We start from the raw sequence: 22461 nt of genomic DNA on the forward strand, positions 1-22461 counted from the left end.
CAACCCATTCAGGTTGACTTTGCACCTGATCCATATTCATGAGTAGAGCCACTGGGATAGGAACAGGAAGTGGATTCAATCTTTTTCCTCCCTTTCTCTACCCAGGAATAAGGAGGCTAATTATAGCAGCTCCTGAGAACTTTTTTCTCTTGATAACAAACTAACTAAGGGCAGGAGTCTTAGTAGTGTTGAAGAGCAGAAGGATCTTGGGGTCCGGGTCCACAGGACTCTTAAATCGGCCTCGCAGGTGGAGGATGTGGTCAAGAAGGTGTATGGTGTACTGGCCTTCATAAATCGAGGGATTGAGTTTAGGAGTCGGGAGGTAATGCTGCAACTTTATAAGACCCTTGTCAGGCCTCACTTGGAGTACTGTGCGCAGTTCTGGTTGCCTCACTATAGGAAGGACGTAGAAGCTATTGAAAGGGTACAGAGGAGATTTACAAGGATGTTGCCTGGATTGGGAGGCATGCCTTATGAAGATAGGTTGAGGGAGCTGGGACTCTTCTCCCTGGAGAGATGAAGGTTGAGAGGCGACCTGATAGAGGTTTATAAAATGTTGAGAGGAATAGATAGGGTGGATTCTCAGAGGCTATTTCCCCGGGTTGAAATGGTCGCTACGAGAGGACACAGATTTAAGGTGCGGGGAGGCAAGTACAGAATTGATGTTAGGGGTAAGTTTTTCACTCAGAGGGTGGTGAGTGAATGGAATCGGCTGCCGTCAGTGGTGGTGGAGGCGAACTTACTGGGGTCTTTTAAAAGACTTCTGGATGAGTATATGGGATTTAGTGGGATTGGGGCTTATAGATAGTTCTATGGATTGGTGGGTGTTGATGTGATCAGCGCAACTCGTGGGCTGAAGGGCCTGTTTGTGCTGTAGTGTTCTATGTTCTAACTTACATAATTTGAAGTGTGTTAACAATACACTTCGTGTGGTACAGCCCTAGCTTGGGTAGGCAGTGGCAGTTGCAATTTAACGTGGATAAGTGGAGGTAATTATTTTGAGAGAAATGATATGCATAGTCAATACACAGTCACTGAAGTGTGTGAATGCACAGAGAGATCTAGGGTTCAAAGACCTAACCTGAAAGTGGGATTATAGATAGATATAGCACTTTAAAAGGGCAAGCCATATTTAACTTTATGGGTCGAGGCAAAAAGTACAAGGGTAAAATGGCCCAATGGTAAATTTTGTATAAAATATGGATTAACCCAGTTAGTGTTGTGTGCAGTTTTGGAAGCCCCATTAATGAAAAGGCATTAAAGCCGTATAGAATGTTCAGTATGTATTTTACAGGATTGGAAACTACAGTTTATCAGGATAGTTATGAAGAATTATATCCAAGGGAATAGAGAAGGCATTTAATGGAGTTTTAAAATTGTGAATGACTTTCAATAGTGTGCATCAGGAGAACATTATTTCCTCAGTTTCCTGAATAACTATATAGAGAACCCTACTTGGGAGGGTGCAACACTGGATCTCCTCTTAGGAAACGAGATAGGGAAGTGAATGAAGTGTCAGTCAGGGAGCACTTTGGGTCCAGTGGCCATAACACTATTAGTTTTGAAATAGATATTAAAAAGATAGGGTGGGTCCACAGGTTAAGGTCCTAAACTGGAGCAGAGTCAATTTTGGGGTTGTAAGGCTTGGATCTAGCAGAGGTTGATTGAGTCAGTCTGTTTGAAGGGAAAGGAATGACTGGCATATGGGAGGCTTTTAAAAGTGTGATATCAGGAGTCCAGGGACAGTATGTTCCTGTATAGTTGAAGGGAAAGGCTGGCAAGTTTAAGAATCCCTGGCTGACAAAGGATATTGAGGCTCTGGTCAGGAAAAAGAAGGAAGCTTATATTGGGTTTAGGCAATTGGGGACAAGTGAATCCCTCGATAACTATAAAAAGTGTAAGAGTACACTTGAGAGAGAAATCAGAAGGGCAAAAAGAGGGTATGAGATGGATCTGGCAGGTAAGGTTGAAGAAAATCCTATGAGATCTTATAGCTTTATTAAGAGTAAACGGGTGGCTAGGGAGAGAATAGGTCACTTTAAAGATTAGCATGGCTGTCTGTGTGTGGAGCCACAGGAGATAGGAGAGGTTTTTAATATTTCTCCTTAGTGTTTACTGAGGACAAAATCATGATACTAAACAAATGGTGATGTCTTGGACCATATGCATATTACTAGGAAGGAGGTATTTACAGCATTAAAGCACTGATCAAGTGCATCCTTGGATCTTATGGGAGGCTAGGGAAGAAATTGCAGAGGCCCTTGCAGAGATATTTGCTTCATCTCTTTCCACTGGTAAAGTTCCGGAAGACTGGAGGGTGGCTAATGTTGTTCCATTGTTTTAGAAGGATAGTGAAGACAAGCTTGAGAATTACAGGCCGGTGAGCCTGGTATCAGTGATGGGTAAGTTACTGGAGGGGATTCTGAGAGACAGGATCTGCCAACATTTGGATAGTCATGGTCTGATTTGGGATAGTTAGCATAGCTTTGTGTGTGATAAGTCATGTCTGATGAGTCTTTTAGAGTTTTTCAAAGTAGTAACCATGAGGATGGATGAGGGTAGGGCAGCAGATGTTATCTATATGGACCTTAGTAAGGCCTTTGACAGGCTAGTCTGGAAAGTAAGGTCGCATGGGATCCAGGAAGAGCTAGCTAATTGGATTCAAAATTGGCTGAATGGGAGGAAGCAGAGGATTATGGTCGATGGTGTTTCTCAGACTGAAGGCCTGTGCGTAGTGGTGTGCCTCAGGGGTTGGTATCATGACTCTTTGTTATTTGTTATTTATATAAATAATTTTGATGTGAATGTACAAGGCATGGTTAGTAATTTTACGGATGATACTAAACTAGGAGGTATCGTTGATAGTGAAGAAGGTTATCAAAAGTTACAGGAGGATCATAATCAGTTAGGGAAGTGGGCCGAGGATTGGCAAATGAATTTTAATACAGGTAAGTGTGAGGTGTTGCATTTTGGAAAGCCAAACCAGCATAGGACTTGTACAGTGAATGGTAGGACCCTGGGGAGTGTTGAGGAATAGAGGAACCTAAGAGTACAAGTACATAGTTCTTTAAAGCGGCATCACAGCTAGACAGAGTGGTGAAGAAGGCATTTAGCACACTGGCCTCCATCAGTCAGCGTATTGCGTTTAGGAGTTGGATCACTATGTTACAGTTGTATAAATCGATGGTGAGGCCACACTTGGAGTATTGCTTACAGTTTTGGTCACATTGTTATAGGAAAGACATTGATAAACTGGAAAGAGTGCAAAGGAGATTTACAAGGATGTTTCCAGGACTAGTGGGCCTGAGTTATAGGGAGAGGTTGGCCAGGTTTTATTACTTGGAACGTAGGAGAACATGGAGTGACCTTATTGAGGTGTATAAAATCATAAGGGGCGTAGTTAGGATGAAAGCACGTTGTCTTTTTCCAGGGAAAGGGAATTGAAAAGTAGCGGGCATCGGTTTAAGGTGAAAGGGGAAAGATTTAAAGGGATCTGAGGGTCAACCCCTTCATGCAGAAGATGGGGTGTATATGGAATGAGCTGCCAGAGAAAGTGGTTGAGGCAGATACAATAACAACATTTAAAAAGCATTTGGATAAGTACATGAATGGGAAGAGATTAGAAGGATATGGGCCAAATATGGGCAGTTGAGACTAGCTAGGAAGGCACCATGGTGGCCATGGACCAGTTGGGCCAAAGGGCCTATTTCTGTGCTGTATTGCTCTATGATTCTCTCCCTGTGACTGTGGTTAGGAAGTCAATGATGTTGGCTTATCAACTTATAATTGTCACTAAAAAGGTGAGGAGAGCGTAAGAATTTCTTTACAAAAAAGGTTGTTGGGACTGGAATGCTTCATTGTGGGGATAGGTAAGTCTCTAAGAGAAAATTGAACAAAACGTGGAAACAGAAAGATACACTATTATGGGGAGAATGGATAGGACATTGGTATTAATGGTGTGTTAATTATATTGTTAACGTACACAGGTGAAGGGCATTGTTTCGTCCAGCACTTTGATCACATATAAACAGTGAGAACACTGGCACAGAAAGTTAACAAACTCTCTTCGTAAAGAAAAGCTCTGTATTGGTTTTGACTTCGCTAACTGGCTTGGTTTCTATTTATAATTGGGATTAGTTAAGATTAATATAGTGCTCAGAGAAGAGGTTGGAACATAGAATCACCACAGTGTATGAGGCGGCCATTCGCTCATTGAATCTGCACTGACTCTCCGAATCATGGGTAGAATCATAGAATCCCCACTGCACAGAAGGAGGCCATTTGGCCTATCAAGTCTGTGCTGACCACAATCCCATCCTGGCCCTATTCTCATAGCCCCACACATTTTACCCTGCTAACCCCATGAGACTTGAGTCAATTTAACATGGCCAATCAACCTATCTCGCACATCTTTGGACTGTGGGAGGAAACCAGAGCACCCGGAGAAAACCAATAACCAAGTGAGCATTTTATCCACAACCCCTCCATCCTTGTATCCTTGTAACCACACACATTTACCATGGCTATCCCACATAATTTATAAATCTTTGAAACCCACGCAGACAGTCACCCAAGGCCAAAATCAAACCCGTGTCCTTGGCATTGTGCCGTGGCAGTGCTAACCACTGAGCCACAATGCTGCTCCAGTGGGATTAGCATTAGCTTGATTTAGTGAAAAGTTGATCCAAACACAATTGACCAATGGACTCTTTTGGTGCTGCAAACCTCTGTCGTTCTATTGGTGGAATTCTTGAGGATGTTCAGTTGTTTTCTTGCCATAGATTTTGACATTTAAGATGTATGAGAACTATAGGTAGCTTGCTATATTAAGAGTCAGGTATTGGAAGATTTTTTCCTTTTTCCCGTCTTTTGATCTCCCAAGATAAGCACGGACACTGGCCAGGATTGGAGTTTAAGTAAATACTCAATCCTACTTTCCTAATCTTTCACCTAAGGTTCTGAGGCAAGGGGGAACAGTCCAAGTTATGGTTGTTAGTTATTCTCTCAAACTTCAATTTGCTATATCATATCTCCCAATAAAACATTAACCACGCCACTTGTGTAATACAGTAAAAACAGGAGGCTGTCCAAAATGAACTCTTTTGTGTTAAATTAGAAGGCGAATCAAATGACGCTGAAGGGCTACAATTAACCTTGTTAACTCGTGGGAAAATTATCCAGGATTCCACATCAGATATTTATTCTTGTCCCATACTTAAATGGAGTGACACAATTGTTACAACTAGGTGAGGGTGAGTGAATGGCTTTTATTCAGCCTGCTTGATTAGTTGCAGCAAAGGTTTTAACAATTCTTTTCCTGTAGATATCTATTCCAGTCAAATGTATTTATTTTTTAATAAGGAGCCAGTCAAACAAAGTTTTCTGAGTCAAAGCGTAAGATTGTTCCTTACTAAAATGTGAGAATAAAAAGACAACAGCACACACACAGAAATGTCAGACATAAGGAAATTAGAGCCCAAAGAAATGTTGGAATATACAAGTAAGGTCTTTGCTTGCCCATGAGGTGAGGAATGTTGTCCCTGTTGAAGTTGGGTGGTCATTGGCAGAGTTCTGGAGTTGATTTTGTTCAGGGACACCAGTTTCAGAGAGAGAGAGATCCTTCCTGCTTTTTTCCAGCAGAGTTCATAGATGATTGTCAAGTTTCTTGTTCCTGCTTATGCCTTTTTTACGCCTGGCAGAACAAGTTTTAAACTTATTTTTGTATATTCTCGAAAGAGAGTTTAATTAACATGTTTTGCACCCATTGTTGTCGTAATTCCAGTTTTTGATTTTTCATCTCAAAGCTTTTGACACATTTTTGAGATATAAATCAACAGGAGATAGGGTTATTTCATCCTTCACTGTATGTAATGGGTGAAACTGGCTGGGTAGCAGTTTGCATTGTCTTCACAAAATTAGATTAAACATCCTTTCAGGAGCACGTGTTTGAAGTGGATATTGGATAAAATGTTCACATTCAAATTTCATAGCGCTTGACAAAATTGTGTTTGAAAATAGAACAGTGAAGCCGTTATTGTTTCCTACTTGCATACTGAGTTTCATACAAGGTTTTCAGGTTCAGATCTAAGTTCAGAAATTCATATGAGGTACAGACAACGTTCCACTGGGTTGTTGTCTTACAAGTTTTCTTGCTGTGTTTACAGAGGTTTTGCCACTTGTTCAGTTCTACTTGGAAGAAGGAATTACGGATGAGGAAGCCGTGGCCCTGATTGATCGCGAGGTGCCCAGGGCAGAACTAAAAAGGGACGGGTGGCAGGAAAAGAACACTGGAGGTATCCATTTTGTAATATCACCTTGTGCAAAGTGGGCGGCACATTGAAGCACCAATGTAGAGTAACACCTATCCAATTACACTGCAGTGAGACTAGACTGGAAAATGTGAGGAAAAGCCATACTTGAACATCCCCTAGATCTTCCTTTGGTCAGAGCTCGGATTGTGTCGGACATGGGTGTATGAAACTCAGAGAGAAAAGTGGGGTGGGAGAGTTGTGGGAAATAAAGTATTGAAGCAAAATAATTAGAATATAATTATCTCATTAATTACCAGCCTGTGGCTTAATGTCTGCACTTTTGAAGTATTAAATAGTGGTGTCCCTAATAAGGAAAGTTGTTAGCAGTTAGCAGTTGCCAGCGCAGGCTGTGCCTGCTGCTGGTGCAAATCTAACTCTCTGTGCCACTCAAATCGGTGGCATGAAATAAACTAATTGCAGCACTGGCTGTTAATGCTCATTGACTGTAGCATCAGCCCTAAAAAGTAAACAAAGCTGTGACCATTGAGTATGGCAGTTGCCATGAGTAAAAAAATGCTTATCCATAGCTATGCTGTTGCTGCTGTCAAAGAAGGTGAGCTGGCTTGATCTCAGCCAACCTTGGAATTGGTAGTTAAATCATCCACAAGGCTCACTTCAGCTGCAACAAAATTCCTGCTGTAGATTTTAATTCCAACCCGCTGTACTTTACCCCAAATAAATTCTTCTGGGGTGTGGGTAGGCAAAACCCATCTCACAGCAATAAATGACATAGACTCTGTTATTGCACTCCAACATCTGAATCAAAACATTATCAGTTCAAACATGCTCCAGAGATATAAGCAGTGAATTCAGGTTGAAAGTTCAGTGCTGTACTATGTGCTGTACCACTGGAGGTGCCATCTTTCAGATGAGAAGCTAAACTCACATACAGGTGCTGTGACTGGTATCCAGTTATGCTACTGAAGTAAATTGCTTATGGTTATGAACCTGTATTTCCCAATATCCTTTGAAATATTTCATTGACGCTTTGTAGATGTGCAGATGCTGCAGCTGGATGACAGTATGACCAAGATGGAAGCAGATCCATTCACTGCAAAGCTGAGCTTTGAGGTAACTGGTGTTAAATTAACAAAAATGCATATCATTAGGAGTCATTTTCATCTGCCTTCACAGTAAACATAGAGGACAAAATATCATTGGTACAAAAGAACCAAAGCTAAATCAAGGGAGGGAGAACATATTAAATTTATTAGAAGTTTTAAAAAATGATAATGGTGAAAATGATGAGACTCTGATCTTGTGACTTGGAGTGATCTCCAGGGTATTAAATGATGTAGATGAGGAAATTGCAGATATGTTGTCATTAACTTCCAAAGTTTTGGAAATTGTAAATATCACTTTATTCTTTCAGTCAGAGGGAAAATCTGTCAGCAGTAGGAAAGTAGAGACAGAAGGACTGAGCACTTGAATTGGTCAGAGAGTCAGCATGTCTTTGTGAATGGTAGGTCATGTCTGACTTTGTCATTGCATTTTTGAGAGGACAGTGACACAAATGAAGGATTGTTCATGGATGTTACTTAGATGTACTTCAAAGAAGCATCTGATCAGGTTTTGCACAAGATTATTAAAAGAAATAATAATTCTTCTTTATGGGTGGCACGGTTGCACCATGGTTAGCACTGCTGCTTCACAGCTCCAGGGACATGGGTTCGATTCCCGGCTTGGGTCACTATCTGTGAGGAGTTTGCACATTCTCCTCGTGTCTGCGTGGGTTTCCTGTGGGTGCTCTGGTTTCCTCCCACAGTCCAGGTTAGGTTGATTGGCCATGCTAAAAATCGACCCTTAGAATCCTGAGCTGCGTAGGTTAGAGGGATTGGCGGGTAAATATATAGGGATATGGAGCTGGGGCCTGCGTGGGATTGTGGTCGGTGCAAACACGATGGGCCAAATGGCCTCTTTCTGCACTGCAGAATTTCTATGATTTCTGTGAAATGAAATGCAACAGCATTAGAGCAACCTTACAAGTTGGGATTGAAATTGGTTTTGTTAGGAAGTGAAATATGGTATTCCATGAGGAGCTGTACATTTTTCATCGTATCCAATGACTTGCATGAGAGAATAGAAAGCTGCGTTTTAAAGTTCTTAGATAACAGCCTAGAGTTTTGATCACAAAAGTGGCAAATAATGAGATGCATTCTGCTGTTGGGAGTCGCAATAGCACAAGAAGTTCCAGGGAGCAGATTTACGTTCGAACTTCTTCAGCAGAACTGGCTCCATGGGAGCTGATCATCCCACTATGAGTTGCTAGCATGTAAACTTTGGCCTTTTGCCCTATTTTCAAAAAAGGTAACAAATCAAACAATTAGTTTTACATCAGCAATTAGCAAAATAATAATCAATTATTGTACACATTTCAGGAACATCAATATGAAAATTTTTTTGTGACAGCAGACACTTTCAGAAAGGCAGTTACGCTGTGTCAAGATTCTTGACATTAATGCAGATATCATATGCATGTTCTGCATTCATCTCATTCCCCTCTCAATTTGTTATCCCATATGACATAGCATAAGCATTGCCACTAAGAGCAAGGGGAATCAGATCAGAGAGTGCAGCATCACAGTCTGATTTTGAGAGTGAGAGAAATCAGATTCCTCAGCTTCACAGAATCAGACATTGCAGAGGACGCCCTTTGGCCCATCGAGTCTGCACTGACACATGAGAAATATCTGACCTACCTACCTAATCCCGGCCCATAGCCTTGAATGTTATGACTTGCCAAGTGCACATCCAGGCACATTTTAAAGGATGTGAGGCAACACACCTCCACCACCCTCCCAGACAGTGCATTCCAGACCATCACCACCATCTGGGTAAAAATATTTTTCCTCACATCCCCCGCAAACCTCCTACCTTTGAACTTGTCCCCTCACGACTGACCTTTCAACTAAGGGGATCAGTTATTCTCTATCAACCCTGTCCGTGCCCCTCATAATCTTGTACACCTCGATCAGGTTGCCCCTTAGTCTTCGATGGGATCTATCCCAGAATACTTGGGGAGGCAAGGAAGGAATTAGCAGGGGCCTTAACAGATATCACTGCATCCTCTTTTGCCACAGGACTGGAGAATGGCCTATGTTGTTCCTTTGTTTAAGAAGGGAAACAGAGATAATTTAGGTAATTACAGGCATGATGTCAGTGGTGGGAAATCTGTTGGAGGAGATTCTGAGAGACAGGATTTATTTGCATTTGGAAAGAAATGGACTTGTTAGTGATAGACAACATGGTTTTGTGTGGGGAAGGTCATGTCTCACCAACTTGATTGAGTTTTTTGAGGAAGTGACAAGAATGATTTATGAGAAAAAGGAGGTGGCGGTTGTCTATGTGGACTTTAGTAAAGCATTTGACAAGAATCATAGAATCCCTACAGTACAGAAAGAGGCCATTCGGCCCATCAAGTCTGCACCAACCACAATCTGTGTGCAGTTTTGGTCGCCGCACTTATGCAAGGAATTTTGGCCTTGGAGGGAGTGCAGAGGAGGTACACCAGGCTGATACCGGAGTTGAGGGGGTTGAGCTATGAGGAGAGGCTGAATAAACTAGGCTTGCACTCGTTAGAGTTTAGAAGAATGAGGGGAGATCTCATTGAGACGTGTAAGATGATGAATGGGATGGATAGGATAGAAGTGGAGAGGCTCTTCCTGCTCAGAAAGGACAGTAGGACTAGAGAGCACAGCCTCAAGATAAGGGGGGGACAGCTTAGAACGGAACTTCTTCACTCAAAGGGTGGTGAATCTCTGGAATTCTCTGCCCGTTGAAGTGGTGGAGGCTGCCTCGCTAAATATATTTAAGACGCGGGTAGGTAGGTTTTTGATAGGCAAGGGAATTAAGGGTTATGGGGAGAAGGCGGGAAAGTGGAACTGAGCCACGTCAGATCAGCCATGATCTTATTGAATGGCGGGGCAGGCTCGAAGGGCTAGATGGCCTACTCCTGCTCCTATTTCTTATGTTCTTATGTTTAATCCCACCCAGGCCCTACCCCCATATCCATACATATTTTTTAATCCACTAATCCTCTAAACTGTGCATCTACAGTCAATTTAGCATGGCCAATCAACCTAACCTGCACATCTTTGGACTGTGGGAGAAAACCAGAGTAGCTGGAGGAAACCCACGCAGACACGAGGAGAATGTGCAAACACCACACAGACAGTGACCCAAGCCGGGAATCGAACCCAGATCCCTGGAGCTGTGAAGCAGCAGTGCTAACCACTATGCTACCATGCCACCCATAAGTTTGAGTATAAGAGTTTGAGTGTAAGAGGCAATTTGACTGAAACATATAAGATCCTGAGGGATTTTGACAGGGTGGATGTGGAGGGCATGTTTCCGCTAGGAGAATCCAGAACATGGGGTTACTGTTTAAAATAAGTTCATTTAAGCAGAGATGAGGAAAGTTTTTTTTCCCCCCAGAGGGTTGAGAGTTCCTGGGACTTTCTTCTTCAAAAGTTGCTGTAAGAATCACCTTTGAATATTTTAAAGGCAGAGCTAGATAGATTCTTTATTAACAAGGGTCGCCGCATTATAAGAAAGATGGGGAAGCATTGGAAAGGGTGCAGAGGAGATTTACCAGGATGTTGCCTGGTATGGTGGGAAGGTCCTATGAGGAAAGGCTGAGAGACTTGAGATTGTTTTCGTTAGAGAGAAGGTCAAGAGGTGACCTAATTGAGCATACAAGATGATCAGAGGGTTAGATAGTGTGGACAGTGAGAGCCTTTTTCCTTGGATGGTGATGGCTAACAAGAGGGGACATAGCTTTAAATTGAGGAGTGATAACTATAGGATGGATGTCAGAGGTAGGTTCTTTACTCAGAGGGTAGTAAGGGCATGGAATGCCATGCTTCAGCAGTAGTGGACTTGCCAACTTTAAGGGCATTCACATGGTCATTGGATAGGCACATGGATAATATTGGAATAGTTTAGATTTGAGGGTCATTAGATTGGTTCCACTAGTCGGCGCATCATCGAGGGCCGAAGGGCCTGTACTGCGCTGTAATGTTCTATGTTCTAAAGTGGTCAAGAAGGCATAGTATGCTTGCCTTCATTGGCTGGGGCATTGAGTTGGCAAGTTATGTTACAGCTGTATAAAACCTTAAGTTAGGCCGTATTTGGAATATTGCAAACAGTTCTGGTCACCCATACCAGAAGGATGTACAAAGAACAAAGAACAACACAGCACGGGAAACAGGCCCTTCGGCCCAACGAGCCCGCGCCGCCGTCCCATTGTCTCAGTGACCTATTCATGATTTTAGTCTACGCCTAATGTGCGAGGATCAGGGAGGTCCAATCTAGGGACAATTTGTTACCCAATCATGTAGATACTTTGGAGAGTTTGTAAAGAAGATTTTCCAGGATGTTGCCTGGTCTGGGGGGTTTTTGTATGAGGAGAGGTTGGATAAACTCGGATTGTTTTCACTAGAAAGATGGAGGCTGAGGGGTGACCTGATAGAAGCCTACAAGATAATGAGAGATGTAGTTAGGGTGGATAGGTCAACTACAAGAGGGCACAGGTTTAAGGTGAGAGATAATAAGTTTAGGGGACACGTGAGGAAAGTTTTCCACACACAGGGTGGGGAATGCCTGAAATGCAGTGCCAGTGGAGGTGGTGGAAACAGGCAAGTTAGCAACATTCAAGGTGTATCTTGATGGACGCATGAACAGGAGGCAAACAGAGGGATAGAAACTGTGCATCGGCGCAAAGTTTGGTGGGGCAAAAGGCTTGTTCCTATGCTGTATTGTTCTTTGTCTACTGCAGTGAAAACAACCCAAGCCTGTCTAATCTCTCTTCATAACTTAAATTTGCCATCCCAGGCAGCATCCTGGTGAAGATCCCCTGCGCCCCCTCCAGTGCAATCATATCCTTCCTATAATGTGGCAACCAGAACTGCATACAGTACTCCAGTTGTGGCCTCACCAAAGTTCTGTACAACTCCAACATGACTTTCCTGCTTTTATAATTTATGCCTCAATTGGTAAAGGCAAGTGTCCCATATACTGTTTTCACCAGCTCACCAATATGCCCTTCCGCTTTCGGATATCTATGGACAAACTCGCCAAGGATCCTTTGTTCCTCAAACTTCCAAGTGTCATGTTGCTCATTGAATACTTCCCTGTCAAATTATCACCTCTCATTTTTCAGGTTAAATTCCATCTGCCATTCATCTGCCATTTGACCATTCCATTCAATATCTTCCTATAACCCAAGACACGCAACCTCATTGGTAACCACTTGGTGTCATCTGCAAACTTACTAACTCTACCCCCCCACATAGGCATCTATGTTGTTTATATAAATGATGAATAATAGAGAGCCCAACACAGATTCCTATGGTACGCAGGCTCATGATTGGCTCACAACCAAATAAACCTGTTGGACTTTAATAGGAAGCAGAGAGTTGGTATCAATGGGTGCTATTTCTGGTTGGCGGTTGGTGACTAGTGGAGTGCCGCAGGGATCGGTGCTGGGGCCTCAACTGTTTACCATTTACATAGATGATCTGTAGGAGGGGGCTGAGTGTAGGGTAACGAAATTTGCTGATGACACGAAGATGAGTGGAAAAGCGAATTGCGTGGAGGGTGTGGAAAGTCTGCAGAGAGATCTGGATAGGCTGAGTGAGTGGGCGAGGACCTGGCAGATGGAGTATAATGTTAGCAAGTGTGAGGTTATCCACTTTGGCAGAAATAATAGTAGGAGGGATTATTATTTAAAGGATGAAAAGCTGCCGCATGCTACGGTGCAGAGGGACTTGGGGTCTTTGTGCACAAATCGCAAAAACCCAGTCTGCAGGTGCAGCAGGTGATCAAGAAGGTGAATGGAATGTTGGCCTTTATAGTGAGGGGGATAGAATATGAAAGCAGGGAGGTCTTGCTGCAAATGTACAGGGTACTGGTGAAGCCGCAGCTGGAGTACTGTGTGCAGTTTTGGTCGCCGCACTTGCGGAAGGATATATTGGCCTTGGAGGGAGTACAGAGAAGGTTCACTAGGCTGATACCGGAGATGAGGGGGTTAGCCTACGAAGAGAGACTGAATAGACTGGGCCTGTACTTGTTGGAGTTTAGAAGGCTGAGGGGGGATCTTATAGAGACAAATAAGATAATGAAGGGGATGGATAGGGTAGAGGTAGAGAGATTCTTTCTGCTTAGAAAGGATAGCAGGACTAGAGGGCACAGCCTCAAGATAAGGGGGGGGCATGCAGTTTAGATCGGAGTTGAGGAGGAACTTCTTCACTCAAAGGGTGGTGAATCTCTGGAATCCTCTGCCCGTTGAAGTGGTGGTGGCTACCTCACTGAGTGTATTTAATTCACGGGTAGATAGGTTTCTGATAGACAGGGGAATTAAGGGTTATGGGGAGAAAGCGGGAAAGTGGAGCTGATCCACTTCAGATCAGCCATGATCTTATTGAATGGCGGGGCAGGCTCGAGGAGCTAGATGGCCTACTCCTGCTCCTATTTCTTATGGCACTCGTGAAAAGGGACTATAGGGAACTGGGCAGGCAGCTGAGGAAGAGAAAAGCGAACGTAGTAATCTCAGGATTGCTGCCTGTGCCACGGGAGAATGAGGGAAGAAATGAAATGAGATGGAGGCTGAATGCGTGGCTGAGGGACTGGTGTCGAGGGCAGGGATTTCGGTTCCTAGATCACTGGGACCTCTTTAGGGGTAGGTGGGACCTGTACAGTAAGGATGGGTGGCACTTAAATCCCAGAGGGACTAATATCTTGGCGGGAAGACTGGCTAAGGCTACCGGGGGGACTTTAAACTAGAAAGGATGGGGGGAGGGAATTGTGATGGGGAATCTGGGACGGAGGAGGTTAGCTCCCAGGTAGGGGAGGACCGCAGGCAGTATGGGGGGGAGGTTAGACAGGGGGTGGAGAAGGGAAATGCCTAGACTGAGGGGGTGAAGTGTATATATTTTAATGCAAGGAGTGTAGTGAATAAGGTAGATGAGCTTAGGGCGTGGATTGCTGCTTGGGATTGTGACGTGGTGGCCATTACGGAGACTTGGATGTCTCAGGGACAGGACTGGGTACTTCAGGTGCCAGGTTTCAGATGCTTCAGGAAGGACAGGGAGGATGGCAGAAGAGGTGGTGGAGTGGCACTGTTGATCAGGGACAGTGTCATGGCTGCAGAGAAAGAGGATGCCGTGGAGGGACTATCTACAGAGTCTCTGTGGGTGGAAGTTACGAACAGCAAAGGGTCGAAAACTTTGCTGGGTGTATTCTATAGGCCACCCAATAGTGACAGGGAGGTTGAAGTGCAGATAGGGAAACAGATTCTGGAGAAATGTATTAATAACAGAGTTGTCGTGATGGGAGACTTCAATTTCCCAAACATCGACTGGAATATCCCTAGGGTAAGGGGTTTGGATGGGGAGGAGTTTGTTAGGTGTGTTCAGGAAGGTTTCCTGACACAGTATGTGGATGAGCCTACGAGGGGAGAGGCTGTACTTGACCTGGTACTGGCAAATGAACCAGGGCAGGTGATGGATCTCTCGGTAGGGGAGCATCTTGGGAATGGTGACCATAATTCTATCTCCTTCACAATTGCATTGGAACGAGATAGGATCAGGCAGGCTAGGAAGGTGTTTGTCTGGAGTAAGGGGAGATACGAAGAAGTCAGGAAGTTACTTGGACAAATAAACTGGAAGGAGGCGTTCTTAGGGAAAAGTACCGAAGGAAGGTGGCAGATATTCAAGGAATGTTTGTCTGGAGCTATGCGTGACAACGTTCCGATGAGACAAGGGGGTTTTGGTAGGTCGAGGGAACCGTGGTGCACGAAGGCTGTGTTGAACCTAGTCAGGAGGAAAGGGAAGGTGTACAAAAGGTTCAGGGAACTCAGAGAGGTTAAGGATCTTGAGGAGTATAAGGACTGTAGAAAGGAGCTTAAAAGGGAAATTAGGAGAGCCAGAAGGGGTCATGAGAAGACCTTGGCGGGTAAGATTAAGGAGAATCCCAAGGCCTTTTATAAATATGTGAAAGGTAAAAGGATGAGAAGAGAAGGGATAGGACCTATAAAAGGTGAAGGGGGAAAGGTCTGTGTGGAACCAGAAGAAATGGCAGAGGTGCTTAATGAGTACTTTGCCTCAGTATTCACGGTGGAAGCTGATCTGGGAGATTTTGCCACGGATTTGCAGCAGATGGAAAAGATTGAGTTTGTGGATATTAAGGTGGAAGATGTGTTAGAACTTTTGAATTCTATCAAGATTGATAAGTCGCCGGGACCAGATGGGATATACCCCAGGATACTGTGGGAGGCGAGGGAAGTGATTGCAGAGCCCCTGGCGATGATCTTTGCGTCGTCAATGGAGACGGGAGAGGTTCTGGAAGATTGGAGGATTGCGGATGTAGTCCCTATTTTCAAGAAAGGGAACAGAGATAGCCCGGGAAATTACCGACCGGTGAGTCTGACCTCAGTGGTTGGTAAGCTGATGGAAAGGCTTCTGAGGGACAAGATTTACGAGCATTTGGAGAGGTTTGACATGATCAGGAATAGTCAGCATGGATTTGTCAAGGGCAGGTCGTGCCTTACGAGCCTAGTTGAGTTCTTCGATAATGTGACTGAACACATTGACGAAGGAAGTGCCGTGGACGTGGTGTACATGGACTTCAGCAAGGCGTTTGATAAGGTCCCCCATGCAAGACTTCTTGAGAAGGTGAGAGGGCATGGGATCCGAGGGCCTTTGGCCTTGTGGATCAAGAACTGGCTTGCCTGCAGAAGGCAGAGAGTGGTTGTGGATGGGTCTTTTTCTGAATGGAGGTCAGTCACCAGTGGAGTGCCCCAGGGATCTGTTCTAGGACCCTTGCTGTTTGTCATTTTCATAAATGACCTGGATGAGGAAGTGGAGGGATGGGTAAGTAAGTTCGCTGATGACACGAAGGTTGGTGGTGTTGTGGATGGTCTGGAAGGATGGCAAAAGTTGCAGCAGGACATAAATAGGATGCAGGACTAGGCGGAGAAGTGGCAGATGGACTTCAACGCGGATAAATGCGTAGTTGTCCATTTTGGCAGAACCAACGGGATGAACGAGTACACTATCAAGGGCAGGAGTCTTGGTAGTGTTGAGGAGCAGAAGGATCTTGGGGTCCGGGTCCACAGGACTCTTAAATCAGCCTCGCAGGTGGAAGAGGTGGTCAAGAAGGCGTATGGTGTACTGGCCTTCATAAATCGAGGGATTGAGTTTAGGAGTCGGGAGGTAATGCTGCAACTTTATAAGACCCTTGTCAGGCCTCATTTGGAGTACTGTGCGCAGTTCTGGTCGCCTCACTATAGGAAAGACGTAGAAGCTATTGAAAGGGTACAGAGGAGATTTACAAGGATGTTGCCTGGACTGGTTGGCATGCCTTATGAAGTTAGGTTGAGGGAACTGGGTCTCTTTTCCCTGGAGAGACGTAGGTTGAGAGGCGACCTGATAGAGGTTTATAAAATGTTGAGAGGAATAGATAGGGTGGATTCTCAGAGGCTATTTCCCCGGGTTGAAATGGTCGCTACGAGAGGACACAGGTTTAAGGTGCGAGGGGGAAAGTACAGAAGTGATGTTAGGGGTAAGTTTTTCACTCAGAGGGTGGTGAGTGAATGGAATCGGCTGCCGTCAGTGGTGGTAGAGGCGAACTCGCTGGGGTCTTTTAAAAGACTTCTGGACGAGTATATAGGGTTTTATGGGATTAGGGGTTATAGATAGGTGTTGATGTGATCGGCGCAACTTGTGGGCCGAAGGGCCTGTTTGTGCTGTAGTGTTCTATGTTCTATGTTCTTATGTACTTTAACCTGGTGTTGTGAGCCTTCTTACTGTGTTTACCCCAATCCAGCACCGGCATCTCCACATCATTCCAGTAACTAGAGCAGCCTTCTGTAATCACTGTCTTCTACAACTGAGTCAATTTTGGATCCATCTTAACAAATTATCCTGTATCGCATCTGCATTTGCACTCTTTACAAATCTCCCTTGTGGGACCTTGTCAAAGGCTTTGCTGAAATCCATATAAACTACATTGACTGCACTACCGTCATCTACACACTGGCATCTCCTCAAACAATTCAATTAAATTTGTAAGGCATGACTTCCCCCGGCAAAGTCATGCTGACTATCCCTGATCAAACCTTACCTCTCCAAGTGAAGATAGATTCTCCTGTAGTTTCCCTACTGCTGACGTGAAACTCACTGGTCAGTAGATCCCTGGCTTCTCTGTACAACTCTGCATAAATAGTAGAACTGTATTAGCTGTTCTCCAGTTCTGTGGCACCTCCTCTGTGGCCAGAGAAGAATTAAAAATTTGGGTCAGAGCCCCTGCAATCTTCTCCCTTGCCTCCCACAGCTGCCTGGGACACAATTCATTGCTACAATTCATCCACTTTTAAGTCTGCCAACACCTCCAATACCTTGTCACTCCCTATGTCAATTTGTTTAAGAACTTTGCAGTCTGTCTCCCTGAGTTCCATATTTTCATCCTCATTGTCTTGGGTGAAGATGGATGTGAAGTATTTGTTCAACACTCCACAGTCTTGTTTTGAGAGAGGGAGGAATCAGTTCCGAGAGTGCAGCTTCACAGTCTGGTTTTACCATAGAACCATAGAAAATTTACAGCTCAGAAACAGGCCTTTTGGCCCTTCTTGTCTGTGCTGAACCATTTTTTGCCTAGTCCCACTGACCTGCACTTGGACCATATCCCTCCACACCCCTGTCATCCATGTACCTGTCCAAATTTTTCTTAAATGTTAAAAGTTACCACTTTATCCGGCAGCTCATTCAACACTCCCACCACTCTCTGCGTGAAGAAGCCCCCCCTAATATTCCCTTTAAACTTTTCTCCTTTCACCCTTAACCCATGTCCTCTGTTTTTTTTTCTCCCCTAGCCTCAGTGGAAAAAGCCTGCTTGCATTCACTCTATTCCCATCAAAATCTTATACACCACTATCAAATCTCCCCTCATTCTTCTACGCTCCAGGGAATAAAGTCCTAACCTATTCAATCTCTCTCTGTAATTCAGCTTCTCAAGTCCCGGCAACATCCTTATGAACCTTCTCTGCACTCTTTCAATCTTATTTACGTCCTTCCTGTAACTAGGTGACTAGGTTTTGTGGCATGAGCTTCTTGTTAAGCAAGGGTACATCACAAACTGAATTCTCAGTGGAATATTTCACATTTGTTTTTACAATTGTCCAAAAACAGGACTGTCTGAACTGTCTAGGGTATATATCAGGGTTGGAAAATGGTGCAGCATGTGTGGACACAAGAGGACATCTTCAGTTTAATGTCTTCAGTAAACATGGTCAATGGACATTAGGACAGTGACACTTGGGTGTGTCATTTTTACAAAACATTATGCTAGAATTTTGTTTAAAATTTAATTTAAAACTGCAATCTAAATTCAGATTTCTGTAGAATGGGCTGTGTTTCTAATCCAATGCCTAATAAGGAATAGTTCTTGTCATTCACCTTCATGGAAGAATTTTATGGTGGTCCATCCCTGCCCACCCTGAGCTGCACTCCCATACAATAGGGAGGTCAGAGAAGGCATCAGGCAGCCTACCTGTCCTTTTATGCCTATTTGGCCAAATCAAAGGTCACGTTACGGACCTAATTTCCCCCCCACCACCATAACTGGTCGGGTGATGATAGAAAGGCGACCAGCTCAGACTAAAAGGCCATCAAGAGGGGGAGGGGTACCCCTGTATCCATCAGGATCATCCCCATCCAAGATGGAGTTCCTCCTTTGTTCCTCAATTTCTGGCCACTGTAACATCCCCGCCCACCCCTCTCTTGCCTTCCCCAATCTGCTAGTGTCCTCAATTCCTCCTCAACCAAAACCCAATTTACCTTGAAGATTGGTATCGCTCCTCCTTGTTCATAGGACTCCTTGTATGTCATAGAATCCTACAAAGCAGAAGGAGGCCATTCAGCTCATCAAATCTGCACCGACCACAATCCCACCCAGGTCCTATCCCCATAACCCCATGCATTTACCCTAGATAGCCCCTCTGACACTAAGGGGCAATTTAGCATGGCCAATCCACCTAACTGGCACATCTTTGGACTGTGGGAGGAAACCAGAGCACCTGGAGGAAACCCATGGAGACAAGGGGAGAAAGTGCAGACTCCGCATAGACAGTGTCCCAAGCTGGGAATCAAACCCGGATCCCTGGTGCTGTGAGGCAGTGCCCAAAGCAGTAGCCTGAGCAGTGGCTCCTACTATATTCTGATGTTGATGGGACTACTCCACTGCTGGCTAGTCAGATTGGCCAGCAGCTCTCCCAACTGCCTGACTGGCTAAATTCCCACTCCCAGCATAGTATGGCTGCAGGGGAGCCCATTTTAAACTTGGCAAGATGCTGTAACCAGGTAACCTCACCTCCTCCTGTAAAATTCACCCCAGAGTCATTATCGCACATAAGGAGATGGTTAGACCTATTGAATCCAATCAGTCCTGCTCTACCCTCGTATCCCTGTAAGTTTATTTACCTCTAGTGCCCATCCAGTTTCCTTTTTAAATCATTTATCATCTCCATTTCCAGCACTCTCATGGGCAGAAATGCCTAGGTCATTATGCCTGACTGTGTAAAAGAAAAGTTCTTCCTCACATCCCCCTACATCTAATCTCCACAACCTTATTAAATTTCTGTTCCCTCGTCCTTGCAGCATCAACTAAAAGGAACTGATTTTTGTCAACCTTATCCAGACCTGTCATAATCTTGTACACTCCATCAAATCTCCTTGTATCTTTTCCAGTAGTTTGTGATTTCTGCATTCAGATCTTATTTTCACTATCGGACTTTTCTGCAGAATCGTAGAACTTAGGCAGACAAAGTCTAGAAACGCACTGAACTTTTCAGAGTGTCTCACAAGTCTTCTTCATCATCAAAGACACAAGTTCCATTTGATATTGTGGAAATAATAGGCAGTGTAGTCAAATAATTATAATTCATCTTTTACCCCGGCATTTGTCCTTGCAGCAAGGTGGCTCAGATTTTGTCCCGGTAATTGTGAATAGGGAAGTTCTACAATCAATGAGCAGAAGGGATGTTCTGATTAAACGCTGGGCAAAGCCGTTAAGATGGCACTACTATCGATCACTGTTACCTGATGTCTCCATCACCATGTGCCCTACATGTTTCCAGGTGGGATGTTTACATTTTTTTATCATAACTCTTCTTGCACCTCATTAACTTATTTAAAATTTTCTTATGCAACATCTATGCCCCCAAGTCCCAATCAACTTTCTTCCAGAGATCCCCTCCCTTCTCTGTACAGAGTGAGTCTTCATACTCAGTGACTTGGAACATTATCAGCTCCACTTGACACTTCCCCAATGACTTCACCTCCCTCCTGTTCTGTCTAATCTGCTTTCATATTCACACTCTCTCCCCTTGAGCTGGTCACCTCTTTTTCCCTTTCTACGCTCATAATTCAAATGTTTCAATTACAGGAAAGTTAATCTCTAACCACTTCCAGAGAACCCTCACACCCACATCTTCTTACATCCTTCTACACTGATCTTGAAAATTACAATCTCTTCCCCCAAATCACTTACAGCTAAATTTATGAACTGCCAGCTACTCAAGCCCTGATTTTAACTTCACCTATCTGTCAGAAAGGAAGTAGGTTCCGAATCAATGTCTGTTATGCACCACGCTGATTCTCTACCTTGGTCAGTCTTCTGAGCACAGCCCTCATCTTCACTGCCTCCAGTCCAAAAGTCTCAGACTTGATTGTTGGGCAACAGCAACTCCTCTGCCTAAGTGTATATTACATTAGAACTTAATAGCAAGAATAATCCTCCCCCATCCCCCCCAGTTTATTTCCCTCACTCGCAACTGTTCCTAACCCCCTCTCCATTTCCTCGCTACCCTCTTCAACAAGTGCAAACTGCTCTTAAGCCTCTTCACCTCTTGGATTGAGATCATCTGTGCAACTGCCTCTGTTACTGTCCTGCTTCCCTCTGTCCACTGGGCCAAATCTGCTCCCCTCCCTAGCTTGCAACCCACATCTTTCTCCAATTTCTCTAGCACCCTTCATGACTTTATGCCCCATTTTCCCTTTCTTACTAATCCGTTGACCATCCAATTTGTTTGCTGGACCTTGTGCTCATTGTGTGTCTCATTGAGATTGCCCTTGCATGCTAGGCACTCTGTGTCTTTAATGGGATATCCAAAACTATATACAGTGATTTGTTGCCTCATCGACATTTTGTGAAACTATATCATTACTTTTTCTGTCTTATATTTCATGCTCCAATTTGTATAATCCAAAATGCCAGTGACTTTTTTAAAAATAATTTTATTTACCTGTCCTGTACTTTCAGGGAATTACCTTTCAGAACTCTCCTTTGTTTTTCTGTTCATCCATACCCTCCACCCAGTGGAAATACTATGTATACACATTTGCTCACTAGGTTAGCTTGCATTTTATCCAGATTTAGTACTGTTTACTTGAATATTGCCTGATTGTGATTGTGTTGCCCATGCCTACTTAGCAATGTTATTCTTCACCCACAGATGTTTCACAGTGAAGACTATGAATTGCTCGTTCTGCAGCACAACTGTTGCCCATACTGTCGTCGACCAATAGATGAACTCGGCCTATGATCAACATGGCACATCTAAAGATTAAAAAGGATCTTACCATTCCTTTAGTTTGGGAACTTTGTCCCTAAGAATTTTGCTGCAATGTTAATGGTATTTAGGGCATGAACTTGGTCTGCTGCACATTGACCCTCCAGAACAGGCTGCATGTTGTCTTTGGGACATACAGGCTGTCATTATGGTTTTGGAAAGCTGAACGCTGAATTCCCATAACCTGAAATTTTACTGTTCTTCTATTAAATGAATATGAAATGAAACCAATGAGGATTGTACATTTCATGATAAATGTGGATGTAACTGAAAGAATTCTAAGGGATGAAACCAATATGGTGTGGCCGCTTCCTCCTGTGGTATGGGCTTTTGGTATTTTTGTGTGATGATGGTTCATTCCCTACTGGCAATAGGTTTGGGTCTGTCCAAAGTCAGCAGTTTGCTCCTAACACCATCCCCCTCCCTTAAGTAGCTGTTGTTTGAGAAATATTTGCTGGTAGATCAGTCTTGCTGCACCGTAAATGGATAATAATAGCTCTAAGCAGATACTGGGACTTGCAAGCT

General features: G+C 44.0%; 1 protein-coding gene across 3 annotated transcripts in view; it reads left to right on the forward strand.

Annotated features, from left to right (window-relative positions):
- ift122 (intraflagellar transport 122 homolog (Chlamydomonas)) overlaps positions 1-22163 on the forward strand; it is a 211307-nt gene extending 189144 nt beyond the window's left edge. Inside the window, exons 26-29 of one of the 3 annotated variants that reach the window (XM_080184780.1) lie at positions 6165-6293; positions 7306-7382; positions 20278-20442; positions 21820-22163. In XM_080184780.1, the coding sequence (XP_080040906.1) occupies positions 6165-6293; positions 7306-7382; positions 20278-20442; positions 21820-21909 (461 nt within the window). In that variant the 3' untranslated portion in view covers positions 21910-22163. Of the gene's footprint in view, positions 1-5116; positions 5253-6164; positions 6294-7305; positions 7383-20277; positions 20443-21819 lie in introns of those variants that run through there. The other 2 variants (XR_013886242.1, XM_080184790.1) reach the window with 2 other exon arrangements.
- Positions 22164-22461: the final 298 nt, after the last annotated feature.

The sequence above is a fragment of the Carcharhinus amblyrhynchos genome, chromosome 3, assembly GCF_965287045.1.
Source record: "Carcharhinus amblyrhynchos chromosome 3, sCarAmb.v2.hapA, whole genome shotgun sequence".
NCBI lineage: Eukaryota > Metazoa > Chordata > Chondrichthyes > Carcharhiniformes > Carcharhinidae > Carcharhinus > Carcharhinus amblyrhynchos.